Raw genomic sequence first — 12,764 nt, 5'->3', positions numbered from 1 at the left:
TCTGGATCTGGTTTCCATGAGTGCTGCGAGCGAAAGACTCACACCTCCACTCCCAGGATTAGAAAGAAGCAACAATTTAATATAATACTCAAACGGAGCGTTTACCATTGACAACAAAATATGGCCCCGCCAAATAGGGAAATAGGTGCTGGGCAAAAGGGGGGAGGGGGAAGAGGGGTTGGTGCCTTCCCTCGTGGCCAACAGGGGACCCCAAGAAACGGATCACAAAGTTCTCCTCATCAGAATCAGGGGAGGTGGCCCTGTGCACCCTGAGTGTCAACGCTGTGTCCCCGCTGTAGCTCAGCTGGTCTCAGGAGGGTCATCGACCACCACCACTGGGCCCTTGGTTGGGGGTCTGGTGTCTGGAGAAAGAGAGGCATTTCCTGAGCGGCCTGCCCTGGAACCAAGTGCACACCCCATCCCGGCCCCCACTGCGCTCTGTGCTCCAGCCCTGTGCTCAGTGCTCAGTCAGCCAACAGCACCCCATCTGTCCCTGACACAGGGGCTGATATTTAGCGTCACCCACTTCACAGAGGAGGAAACCAGTCCCAGAAACGTGAGTGCAATCGCCCAGGACGGGACTGCTCAGCAGTGGAGCTGGAACCCAGGGCCAGCTGTCTGCCTCCCCAGGCCCACGCTCAGCCTGAATGTTTCCTGAGCCCATGGTTTCAGCCACTGCCGGTCTGGACACTCACTCTGGCCTGAGCGGTTCTTCTTGCCTTTGAAGAAGAGTCGAATCTTTCTGACCCAGTGGTATCGGGGCTCCAGCTGGCAGGACAGGCTGTAGCTACAGGACAGAGCGGAGCTGGGAGCTCTCAGGAGCCACACATCACATGTGCGTCCTGGAGCCTGCCAGCAGCTGGGGTCGAAGGGCCCCAGGGGTCGCCATGCAATCAGATCAGGGGCTGACCATGGAGCAACGGCCATGGGCTCTGGAGCTGGTCAGCAGAGAGAGGCTGCCCTGCCCTCCCCCAACTCCTGACCCGACTCACCTCTCCTCCTTGCTCAGGGGCTCCACGGCCTGGAACCAGGCCCCAAAGTGCTCGTCGGGCTGCACGGTGTACAGATTTGCAGCCTCCTGGAGCAGCTCGATCTCGTCCATCAGTTTGAATTGCTAGGACAGAGCAAGCACAGGATGCCCACAGGGCCTGAGTGGGGGACCCTGCAGGGCTCGTGGAGGGGGTGAGGAAGGGGGCAAGGGGCCAGTCTGGGGCCTTTGCCCACTTGGGAACCCTCCCTCCCTGCGATTCCAGTCAGGGCTTGCCTGCTCTCACACTTGGCCCAAAATAGCTCCTCCTCCAGGAAGGAGTCTTTGATGCCAGCCCTTCCCCCACCCGCCAATGCCATAGGATCCCTAGCTCTGTATATCGAACTGTGCAAATAAATGTTCCACCCTGGGGATTGGGTCAGAGGGGGTCCTGCCCACTGCGGGGGGGTCTCTGATTTCCAACCCCCACCCTCCCCACCGGGAGGCCGCAGCCGCTTACCTCATTCCATTTCCGACAGTTGAGCACATTGCCCTGGAAAGCAGACAGCCGCAGTCCATCAGAAACAGCCCCCTTGGGCCAGCACTAGCCCCCGTCCACACCTCTTGCAATGTTGCACTACTGCCAGTGGGCAGGCCCATCCAGAGCCCGGACTTGGACCTGGGCCAGTCTCTGGGCTCCAGAGAGGGGGCGCAGAGCAACTGAGGCAACAGACCTTGTGACCCAACCCTCTCTGATGACACGTGGGGAGACTCAGGCCTCAGGCAGGAAGGGACAGCTCAGCCTCTGATGTGCTTCCTGACTGGGAGGGGCCCGACTTCTCTTCCCTCACTGGCAGGGCCAGAGGGAGAGGCTGAGTCCAGCTCAGACACCACCTCCTGCGGCCACACAGTCAGGCAGCTCTGAGCCTCAGCAGCCCAGGGAACCTGGACGGTGGCTTATGCAGAGCCTGCATCACCCACTGGGGAGATGGGCCTGACACCCCAACTCCCACACGAGCCTGGAGGCCCTGCTGAGAGGACCTTTGCCAAATGCAGAGAGCTCAGGGCTCAGGACAGGACTCTCTCCTCCCCAGCCTCAGGAGCCTGAGCCCCCGGACCCACCTCCGGGCTCACTCACCTCCACATAATCCTCCATCGTAGCATCCAGCAGCTCCAGGGAATGGAAGATCGTCACCAGGGAGGGGATGACACCCTGTGCCACCATCGGGATGGGCATGGTGATGAGCTCCCGCTCTCAGGTGCCCCCATGAACCTTCCCCTGAAACCCCTCAGCCCAGCCTCCTGCCCACCCCACGCTCCCACACAGAGCAGCCTAGGATCCTCGGGACACCCCAACACACACAATTCCCTCCCCCGCTCCCCTCCAGGAACACCAAACTCCATCAGTCAAGTCCCAGGGCTGGCTGTTGGCCCCTCCCAGGGGCAGTGGCCCCTGCCCTTCCCCACCCCAAATCTGCCCTGCTGCCAGCCCTTCCAGGCCTCCTCCTGCTCACTGCCACTGCAGGCCCGTCATGCTTGGCAGCCACAGCAGATTCACCTGAGGAGGAAGGCCCCTCTCCTGAAGGAGGTCTCCAGCTGGGAGGGGGAGCCCCCTCTCCTCTGACTCCTGGGCCCCTCCCCCACAGTCACCCTCACCTGCTGCCGCTGCCTCTCCTGGGCTCCCTGGCGGGCCCTCTCTGCAGTCTTTAACACGGAGGTCGCCTCCTGTCGGGGCCGAGGACAGGGTCAGTGCGCCCATACTCCCCTCCTCATGTCCCCCAAGGCCCCTGATCTCAGACCCTGGCCATCGGCTCCAGTCCCCTGCTGCCTCTGCTGCTCCCACCTCCAGGGTGCTCTGATTCTAGACCAGTCCCAGCTCCAGGACTCAGTCCTGTGTGACCTTGGGCCTGCCCAGGCCTCCCTGGCCCTCTTTCCTCAGCTGAAAAGTGTGAGGAGAACGTCACCTGCTTCCAGGAGTCTCCTGAGGACTCAGAGTCATCTGCGTGTCATCACTGCTCTCCCCTCACCTCTCGAGGAGGAGCCGGCACAAATCTCCTTGCGTTCCTGTCTTCCCTTGGATGGTAGCACCCCGCTGGGAGGCCTGCACCGCTGATCATTTCCCTCCACTTCCCAGAGGAGGAGACGGAGGCCCCCAGAGGGGCAGTGACTGGCTCAAAGAGCCACTGGGAGAGGCTGCTCCCCGTGCCAGCTACAGGCCCTGTCCCCGCTGCCTTCACCCCAGCCCTGGCTCCAAATCTGACCAAGGCCCCGACCTCTGGACTCCAGGGGTGCGTCCAGACCCCAGCTGAACAGACAGGGAGGGGGAGGGCAGGGTGTCTTGGGGGACCTGGCCGAGTGGCCCCGGCCTGCCCCACCCTCACCGGGCTCTCTGACCCCCAGCCTCGGCCGAGCCTTGCCATAGCCTCACCTCCTAGGATCCCCTCGGGATGCTCCCCTCCCCTCTCCTTCTGGCCTCCTTCCAGATCTCCAGCCTCCAGGTTACCTGCACCAGCAGCTCCCTGCTCACGCGTTTCTCTCTCCTGACCCACTTCTTCCAGGTTCGAGAACTCTCCCTGCGGGGTGGGGAAAGAAAGAAAGAAAGAAAGAAAAACTGTGGGATGCTTGAAGGCAAATCCCATTTATTTGAGAACCCAGCAGATCCAAACTGCCTGGGGCCTGGATGAGGGATTTCGCTGGGGTGTTCTGAGCTCTAAGGTCCCCATGGGACTGCGGAGGTGCCTCTCCTCTTGTCCCTTGGGGCCTCCATTCCCAGATGTCCCAAACAGATCTCTTTGGAACAGTGTTGGCTTCAGCTGCATAGAGGCTTCTGTTGCTGCAAAGGAAACATCTGAGAATCTCCACCTGGGCTCAAGCCAGGATCTGGTCTGGAAGGAAATGAATCCCTGGGACAGAACTGCTGGCCTAAGGGCGCTGAGAGACTCAGAGACCCAGCACCCAGCTCAGTCCCTGTGCCCGGCGTTCGCTGTCTCCCAGGTGGTCTCAGCTGACTTTGGGGGACATGCCGGCCCAAATCAGGCTGCCTGGGCCACCTCACCCTCATGGTGCTTGGCTGGAGAGCAGACCACCCACTACCCACCTGGAAACTTGTCCCCAGGTGTCTTGGAGACGGGCAATGGCAGGGCTCTGCAGGGCAGAAAGGATTGTGTGGAGGGAACAGAAGTTCCCGAGGCCTCGACACTCCTGGGGAAGCGAAGAGATGGAGCTGTGAGGGGGAGCTGAAGCTCTGCTGCCTCTGGTTTCTGTCCCCTCATGGACTTCCCCTGTCCTGGAGGAGACACATGCCCAGGGAAGCCAGGGAGGGCACACCTGCCACCCGACGAGTAACACTGCCAGGCACAAGGATTTGTAGCTCAACACAAGGAAGGAAGTGAGCTTGTCCCCACTGGGACCTCAAGTCAAGGTCAACGTGGCCCTGGCATGAGGGTCAAGGGACAGTCCAGGGACTAAGACCCCAGACTTCAATCCTGAGAGCTGGGAAACAAGAGGCAATTCCCACGCATCCAGACAGGGCGTGCCAAGGCTTACCTCAGCCACCCTGATCCACAGCTCAACCACCCTGGCCCTGTCCTGCGCTGTCATGCTCGCGTCCCCAAGGCAGGTGACGAGGATGCAATTGGCCACGGTGTTGTCGTGCATCACAGTGTCACGGACGGTGGGTGCCAGGGACTCGCGTTCCCTGTTGTCGCGCTCGGACCAGATGGAGCCGAGGCAGTGGGCGGGCACCAACGTCTTGAACAGCTCCTGCAGAAGATTCGGAGTGTCACCCGGTCCTGCCGCACCCCAGCTCGGCGTCCACAGTCCCCCATAGGCCCAGCAGGGTGAGATCAGAACTGGAGCTCAGGAAGCAGAGCATGTGGCCTGAGGCTTGTGGGGGTCCCTGGGTTTTGTCTGTGTCCACTGAATGCACCCAGTCCAGGATGACCCCGGACACAGTACTGTGGGGAAGGGAGGGGACATTTGCTCCCAGCCCCATCTCACTTCCTCCAAGCTCCAGAAGGCAGCCCACACATGCCCACCAGAAGGGCCATCATCCACCCATCCCAGTGCCCCTCGGGTCCCACTCCCCATTCCCATGCACATTCCCCCGAGGCAGGGACAACGCCCAGATTTGTTTGACTGTCTCCACTGGAGTCAATACACATCACCTTCCTGCTAAGTGCTGAGGCTGTCTGGGCCACCTGCGCAGATGGGGGATCCACCCAAGGACCTGGCAGCACTTCAGTGAGTGCCCATCCCCCACCAAAGGGCCAGACTCTGCCCACCTTCCACTCTCTCCCACCTCATTCATCGGCACAGCCACCCTGTACAGCAGGTGCTGAGTGTCCGTCTCTACTGTCCCCTGTTCGCTAGGGGACAGCGAAGTCTTGGGGAGAAAGAAAGCTGCCCAGGTCACAGTGTTGATAAGGGAGGGAGCAGGGATTTGGACCCAGATCATAGGAATCCCAAGCAGGGAATGGCAGGTGTGGGGCGGCTCATGGCACCGGGAAGGCAGGGGCCACCCGCCCCACGAGCTCCTCTGCTCACCGCAGCCATCCTCGTCAGCTGCTCTGCCACCAGCTGGGGAGGGAAGTCCAAGATGTTCAGCTTCTCCTCCCGCAGCTGGTCCTCGGTGGTCACGGCCCAGGGGCAGCTGGGCTCTGGGGCTGCCTCTAATGGTGGCCCTTGCTCTGGTCCTGGAGTGGCCGACTCAGGGGCTGCTGGCTCCAGCTCTACCACACGTGGTGAGACTGGAGGTGCAGCTGGCTCCAGCCCGGGGGCTGGCACTGGCTCTGGCTCTGGAAGTGGCAGGAGCTTTGGAGCTGGCTCTGGAGCAGGATAAAGAGAAAGTTTCACCCACACACCTGACGGTTTCTGTGCCTTTCCAAAGATAGGAAGGGCTCCACTGCCTCTAAGGGAACGCTAGCCCATGAACCTCAACACAGACAGTCTTCCCAGACTCCAGTCCCCTCACCTTTCCGTTCGGCCTCAATGGCCTTGAGATGCTCCAGGTGGCCTGGCAGAAGGTAGGCATGGCCCTCCACATGGGAGCCACCAAAGCTGACGTGCAGAGTGGCCAGCTGCAGGGTCCAAGAGGGAAACCGCAGGGGCTCCCTGCAATCCTGCCCTTGGCCCAGCCAGGTTCCCAGCAGGAAATAGATAGCACTGCGGGGAGGCAGATGGGCCAGAGAGTCAGTGACCCGGCCTTTCCTTAAACACCACCCTCCCAAGGCACTCGTGTTAGCATCTGCGCCCCTTTGCCAGACCCTCCCCCTCCAGAGGAGGGCCCCATCCCAGCCCTGAGCCCTGGATGGCTGTCCTGGCTGTGGCAGGCCTGCTCATCCAGCAGGCTGAACACAGAGTCTGTGAGAGTCTCTTGTTCCCACCGGCACTCTCCTCCCCAAGGGTCTGGACACAGCCCACCCAAGCCCTGCATGCATGTGGGCCACTGGAATGAAGACTCCAGCAGATTTGGGAGCAGCTTGCTCACACACCTCCTACTATGGACCTGGCGGTGGTGCTCACAAGGTTTGGATGTGGAGAAAGGGAGGCAGGAGGGGCTGGGACTCTGCTGGGAGTGGGTCTCTAGGGGACAACGCAGCCCAGCCTCCCTTCCAATTCTCAAGGGGCCGGGGACCCATGCACAGCTCTCTTTGAGTCCAGTCCTGCCGGAGTGGAAGCCACCAGAACTCAGCCCTCCCATGGGAATCACAAGATGGGTGAGATGCAGGGTTCTCCCAGGCCTGACCCGGCCACAGCCTCCATCCTCTCCCCGCACCCTGTTTGCTAGAGACAGGAGGCCGTCCTTCTCGACCCAAAGACCACTCACTTTGGGAGGTGGTCCTGTCCTCCAGCATCCCGCACGCAATGGGCCAAGCTGCCTCCATGTGTCCCAAAGGGGATGAGGGCATCGCCCGGGATGGAGGGTAGATGGGACCTGTGAATGATGTCAAGTGTGACTGTCTGACTCTCAGATTAGAGGGGAGGGCCAGGGAGGCTGTCTGCTTCCTTCACTGAGTGACACTTAGTGTGTCCAGAAGTCCTGCTCAGAGTACGTCCTTCATAGATATTGTTGAATGACCTCCAAGCAGAACCACCCCGGGTGTCTGAGTGGGCCTGTGGCCCCTCTGTGGCCCTAGAGATCCCTAAGTGGCTACACCAAGGACAAGCACCAGGACCAGCTGGATGGCATCTCAAATTCCTTGACAGGGTGCTCTCCAGGTGCTTTTCCAAACTCAAAAAGCCACAAGCCAGTGAAGGGAGAGGAAGACTACTTTCCATGGGGGACAGAGAAATAATCACCACCAGCAACCACAGCATGGCCCACCACCCTCTCTGCAGAGCCGACCACCAGGGCAGCACCTGGAGGGCTGATCCCATTCATCCCTGGGAGAAGCCTAGCAAGTTCATCCTCTCCCACCCCACGTTTCAGAGGAGCCAACTCAGGCTCAGAGAGATGCGGTGACATTCCCAAGGCAAGACACACAGCTGGCAGTGGGCAGAGTCACCACTGTGCTGAGGAGGAGGCGGGCAGTCACCTGGGAAACAGCTGGTCCAGCACCTGGTGGGCTGTGCTGGAGCCTGAGTAGCTGCAGAGGGAGGTGATGACACTGCAGAGGACTCTGCTGGGGAAGGCTGGCAGCACAGTCTCTGAGAGCCTCTGCATCATGCCTGCCTGGAGGGCACGCATCCTGCAGGCCTCAGTGACAGACAGAGTGGACTCATCTTCACTCTGGGTGGGACGAGGAGGACACAGGGTCAGGGTCACCACTGCAAACCACCAGCGTTATCGGGGTCTGCAGCTGACCCAGGAACTCCTAGCCCCTCCCAGACGTCTGCGACAGGAGAGACAGGGGTCCCAACTCAGCAAAGTTCTGGGCTCTCAAAGTACAATCTGACTTTGGTCCTGCGAAGGATTCCACACTGAGCTCCCTCGAGGCCATTTGCTCGCTGAGGGACAACAGAGCTCCCTCTGTGCAGAGCACCAGCCCAGTGAATCCTCAACAGACACCCCTCTCTAGAGAGGAGAACAGAGGCTTAGGCATGCCAAGTGGCTTCTCTAGGTCCTGTGGCTCAGAACTGAGAACCGCCCAAAGTGAGGGCTGAGGGACATCCCCTCTAACTGCCTGAGGCTTCATCAGACGCTGACCTGGAGGGAAATGTTATGTGGCCACCTCACCCCTCCCAGGTCTGGAAACAGTCTACAGGGCAGTGACACGTTCTGAGAATCCCTTTGACTTTCAAACACGCTGATGGTTATTTCTTTTACATTAAAGGGAGTTTGGAGACCCTCATTATCGAGGTTTCATTTTCCAAAAAAGGCAAAATTCAAAGATACTCAGGGCCTATTGGGAAGTGACAACGACATCAACCTTTCCTCTAATCTTCCTAGGGAAATGCTAAGAGTGCCCTCCTACCCTCCTATGCAGCTGGTGGGGAGGAGCAGAAGTCCAGATTCCTTTGGGAATGGGATTGTGGGACGCTCATGGGGGACAGCCCTGTTAGGGTCCCAGGAGAACGGCAGTGGGATGTTGGATTCTGGGCTGGCCCTCGTCATCTCATGGTCCTGGGTGGGAAGACCCCTCTGTGCCCACTCTCACCTCAGAGCAGCCCTGGTTATTGATGGTGGCGCGGTGCAGCTGGTCCCTGTCCAGGGAGATGGAGTACCCGAAGCCATCCGCCAGCTCTTCGACCACCTCCTGCGTGCAGCTCTGCAAAGACAGTGCCCGAGAGCCGGGCAGGGAGGTCTGAGGGGCCTGCCTCGACTTGGCCACAGGAGGAAACCCCAGCACAGATCAGGTACCGTGCAGCATCTGCATAGACCTCCAGCCAGGGAGGGAATGAGATGACACCTGGAGGGCTCGGGACTAACCTATGGGTAGAGGAGCTTTGTCCCCAGCACCCACTCTCCCATCCTGCTAGCCACCACCTAGGCTGGGAACATGACACACTGCCAGTCTTCCAACACTGAGCAAATGGCTCCTGCCCAGGGTGGGTCCCCGCTCAGCCCTGCCGTGCCTCTCTCACTCCCCTCCGACACTCAAGGAGCCTCAAAGTGGTGTGCGGGTGGCATCCAGCTGTGGCCTAACCCGGTTGGCTTTCCCTGTGTTACCTGAGTGATCCTCCTGCCAATTGGACAGAGGCGGTGCAGGTGAGGGCCAAGCCAGTGTCTATAGTGACTGAAAAGGCTCTTTTTCTTGGCTTTCCTGAAGCCAGAGCCTCCACAACTCGGGAGACAGCAGGAGAACATCCTCTTGTCTTCAGTGTCGCCACTCAAGTGGGCTCAATAGGATGCTATGTCTAGAATGTGGGCGCCTGGAGACCAGTGTGCTAAGTTCTGTTGGGCTCTGTCTCCAAGGAAGTGAGGTCACTTCCTCAAGGTTCCCTTACCTGGGCCCCTTCCTTCAATCACACCCACCCAAAACCCCTCTGGGATCTTGGCTGCTCACCCTCCTTGCCCATGTCACCTCCAGAACTGTACACAAATAGCCAGCACACTTCCCCACACAGGACCTTGTGATGGAAGCAGGGTTCCAGCTTGAGGACATGCAGCTGAGTTCAGACCTCTTTTTTCCTACAAGCTCTGTGTCCTAGAACCGCCATTGGGCCTCCCAGGGCCAACTCAATCACCCAAGCTGCACGATGGGGATGATGCCAGAAATAGCTCCCTCGGGACGTCCTCAGGTGTAGAAGAGACAATAGCAACAACACCTGTGGTCTGGTTTGCATGTGTCTGATGCACACACTTAGAGATGAAAGAATGACAAGAAGGGGTGCGATGTAGTGTGGAGTACCCCTCAAAACAGGACTGGGTTCCAGCTCTGTGACCTTGAGCAAGTCCCTGCCCCTCTGGGCCTCGTTTCCAGGTCTGCACCTCTAAGAGGTGGAAATTAGGGGAAATTCAGATATTTCCATTCACTGGCATGAAACCTTGTGTGGTCTCCTGTTTGACTTAGAATCAGACCCAAATGCCTCGTGTTGGCCTATGTGGTGGGCAGCCTCCACCATGGCTCCTGGTGCTCACTGTCTTCTGCTGTGCGCGTCCTTGTGGAACACACAGTGGTCAGGAACTGGCTTCTGAACAGAATGCAGCCAAGGTGATGGGATGGCACGCAACCCAGGGTTAAGAATAAAAAGCCTGGCCCTTCCTTCTTACTCATTTTTTCCAGCCCCCTCCCTCTTTCCCTCCTCCTGTTTCCATCTTTCTGTCTCTCTCTCTGCCTCTTAATTCTCTGGAACTGGGGGAGCAAGTCTGCATGTTTTCAGTTGCCCTATGAAGAGGCTCCATAGGAGAGAGTGGAGGGAATGATCGGCCAACAGACACGCAGGATCTCAGATTTTCAGTCCAAACAAAACCCATCAACACGCATGTGACTGAACTTGGGACCAAACCCTCCCCAAGTCGAGCCCCAATAGAGACACAGGCCCTGCTTCAGAGACACCTTGAGGCAGAAGCACCCAGCCGAGCCGTGCCCCCTTCCTGGCACACAGAATTTGTGAGATGTTAAGGATTTGTACTTTTTGGGCGCAAGCTCTTGGAGCAATGTCATCAGAGAGCGATGGCTAAAAGCTCAGCCTACCAGTTCCCACCACCTGGCCCTGCCGTGCCCCCATCTGCCCTCCGCTCCCTTCTCAGGCTCCTTCTCACCACACCCCCACCCTTCTGCCCTTCTCTGGTCACACTCACTTCTTCCTGTGAGTCTCTGCACCAGTGGTGCCTTCTCCCTGACACTCAAACTGTTCCCAGACACAGGCAGGCGTGCCTCTCATCTGGCACTCTGCTCACAGCAAATGTTACCTCTGTGAGGCCTTTCAGAGCCTCCCAGGCACAGGCTCCATCATCACAGATCTCCCACCTGCAAGGGCATATCATGATGTCCTCCTTCTTGGTCTCATCTGGATAAAGTGAGTCCATGAAGGAGGGCTTTCTGCTTGGCAGACGCAGAGGCAGCTTCTTCCAGTTTCCTCAGGATCATGACTGTCTCTTCTGGGCTGAATGTTTCAACTCCCAAGTCCACTGTGAAAGGAAACCCTCATTCCCTTGCTTTCAAGGGTCTGGTTTCCCCAAGAACACAGGGAGACTCCCATCTCCCTGGAATGCGGCACCAGCCCCTACACCCAAAGCTAGAAAATTAGCACCCAGCTTGAAACACCACCAGATCCTGAAGTCAGTTCCTGCTGAGGCCTCCCATCCATTTTGTAATCCCATGGGAACTCCTGAGCTCACCTTTCCCCTCAGACCCAGCTCCCAGCCTGCCCTTGGCTTCTTACAGGAACAGTGGGATTTCCCAGAAGCACTCCCAGCCTGGGCAAGAAATCTTTTGAAATGTTCTCCATGTATTTTCCAGGACATGGGATATGGGGAGAAGTGATTTTGGTTGTGTATGTGCAAGAGTTTTGATGCAAATAGCATCTTTTTCAGACAGAGATCAAAGAGTGGGGCTACCGGGTGTAACAAGAAAATGGATACACTGAGCCAACGTCTTCTTGGTGTGAAGTCATAGGGAGCAAAGAACATGGTTAAGAGCAGAGAATATGGAGCCACAACTTATGTTCAAATTCCAGCTCAATCACTTCCTAGATATTGGTAGTGGGCAAGTTATTCACCTCATCAGTGCCTCAATTTCTTCATCTGTTGTCGGCAAGAATGATAAGCGTACCTAATTTGTGAGGATACGGAGAGTATTAAAGGAGTTAATGATTCAAAACGCTTGCAACATCCAGCACATTACAAGCACTGTGCCTATCCATTATAAATGAAATGCAAATGTTCTTCTGATGCTGTCTGTTTGCTCCAGAGGGGAGACTAGGGGCTGGAAGGAGGTAGACAGTACTCCCTGAGACAGCACGTATCGATGAATGAACAACACTGTTGAAGGCATTGCCAATGGCAGATCCGCCTCCCTATGGACATTCCCAAGCACAATCACACCCAAGCATCCCTCCTTTGTCCTGCATCGTCTTCTGGGATTCTATCCAGGAATCACGGGGGCTTCTTGAACCCTGGGACCCACACCCACCACAGGTTCTCTTCTGTCTGGCAGCAAACCCCAGGCCTTGTCCTAATGGCTGCAGCCCACAGGCTCTGCACTCTGATCCTTTTCTTCACTTGAGGGAGAAGTGCCATCCCCAGAGCTGGGCACACACAGTGTGAGCCTTGGAGGGAATGTCTCCCTGGCCGGTGGCAGGTGGAAGAGCGCCGTGAAGCAGTGGGATTTGGGGAGAGTCCTCCAGGTGTGCTCAGAAGGGGCCCAGCCAGGGTATTTTTCAGCAAGGACTTGTCTGGTTGGTGGACCTTTGCGGCAAAAGAGTGGCAGGGGCAGCATGTTTCAGAGGTCCTGGCACAAGACGATCCATAGGATGGTCTTCAAGTCAGAATCAGCCTAATGAGGTCCAGCTCAATCCACTGTCATCTGTTCCCTGACTGGCTCACTAATCCAGGAGTGATTTACAAGAGTGATATTCATGTTCTACCATCTTTTCATTGATTGGCAGGAGCTATTATTCTTTACACAACTTGTATATTTTTACATAGGAAAGGAAAGGTGAGTTCTGTAACAACGCTTCTTACAAAGTTCTCCCTAATGCATTGAATCACTAACAGAATCCACCGCTGGGAACCTCTCGAAAGATCCTGACCTTTACTCTCTGGTTTTAGATCTTCCTGATTGGTAAATTCTCTTGACTCCTGGCTGCTTTCCTGAGGTTCGTCCACTTAGGACGATGTAGGACTGCAACCTCTTGCCACTTGAGAAGAGTGGTGCAACTCTATGATGATGTTGGTCTTGTTTTCTGTGTG

At 57.5% G+C, this 12,764-nt stretch overlaps 1 protein-coding gene and 1 non-coding gene across 3 annotated transcripts; one reads left to right on the top strand and one right to left on the bottom strand.

The window, feature by feature from the left end:
- Positions 1 to 58: 58 nt before the first annotated feature.
- On the bottom strand, positions 59 to 9,296 carry LOC111772188 (ral guanine nucleotide dissociation stimulator). Of its 2 annotated transcripts, XR_011436026.1 has the most exons (16): positions 9,078 to 9,296; positions 8,566 to 8,676; positions 7,504 to 7,697; positions 6,795 to 6,902; positions 5,940 to 6,130; positions 5,513 to 5,793; positions 4,514 to 4,729; positions 4,065 to 4,168; positions 3,471 to 3,540; positions 2,932 to 3,093; positions 2,624 to 2,692; positions 2,106 to 2,180; positions 1,488 to 1,520; positions 993 to 1,114; positions 696 to 787; positions 59 to 362 (listed from the first exon to the last, which is right to left on the bottom strand). XR_011436026.1 is itself a non-coding variant. In XM_070259326.1 (15 exons), the coding sequence occupies exons 1-15, from the start codon at positions 9,213 to 9,215 to the stop codon at positions 301 to 303; spliced, it is 1,866 nt and encodes a 621-aa protein (XP_070115427.1). In that variant the 5' UTR covers positions 9,216 to 9,290; the 3' UTR covers positions 59 to 300. The 2 variants fall into 2 exon arrangements, 1 of the variants encoding a protein (XP_070115427.1); XM_070259326.1 differs by lacking the exon at positions 2,932 to 3,093 and having other exon boundaries at positions 9,078 to 9,290.
- Positions 7,540 to 7,674, top strand: MIR8941-1 (microRNA mir-8941-1). The gene has a single exon (NR_127935.2). It is a non-coding gene; the product is annotated as a microRNA mir-8941-1 (primary transcript).
- Positions 9,297 to 12,764: the final 3,468 nt, after the last annotated feature.

This window comes from Equus caballus, unplaced genomic scaffold (assembly GCF_041296265.1).
Source record: "Equus caballus isolate H_3958 breed thoroughbred unplaced genomic scaffold, TB-T2T haplotype1-0000016, whole genome shotgun sequence".
NCBI classification, from domain to species: domain Eukaryota; kingdom Metazoa; phylum Chordata; class Mammalia; order Perissodactyla; family Equidae; genus Equus; species Equus caballus.
Note: the sequence above shows the minus strand (reverse complement) of the source record. Positions and strands in the feature narration are given on the sequence as shown.

Bases quoted from the DNA above. Each gene is read 5' to 3' on its own strand.
- LOC111772188 (XM_070259326.1), bottom strand. From the start codon at position 9,215: ATGTTCTCCTGCTGTCTCCCGAGTTGTGGAGGCTCTGGCTTCAGGAAA. The intron at 6,131-6,794 runs GTGAGTGGTCTT...GCCTCCCCGCAG, and splicing joins GGACAGGACCACCTCCCAAA to TGCTATCTATTTCCTGCTGG. The intron at 1,115-1,487 runs GTAAGCGGCTGC...GCTCTGTCCTAG, and splicing joins ACTGTCGGAAATGGAATGAG to CAATTCAAACTGATGGACGA.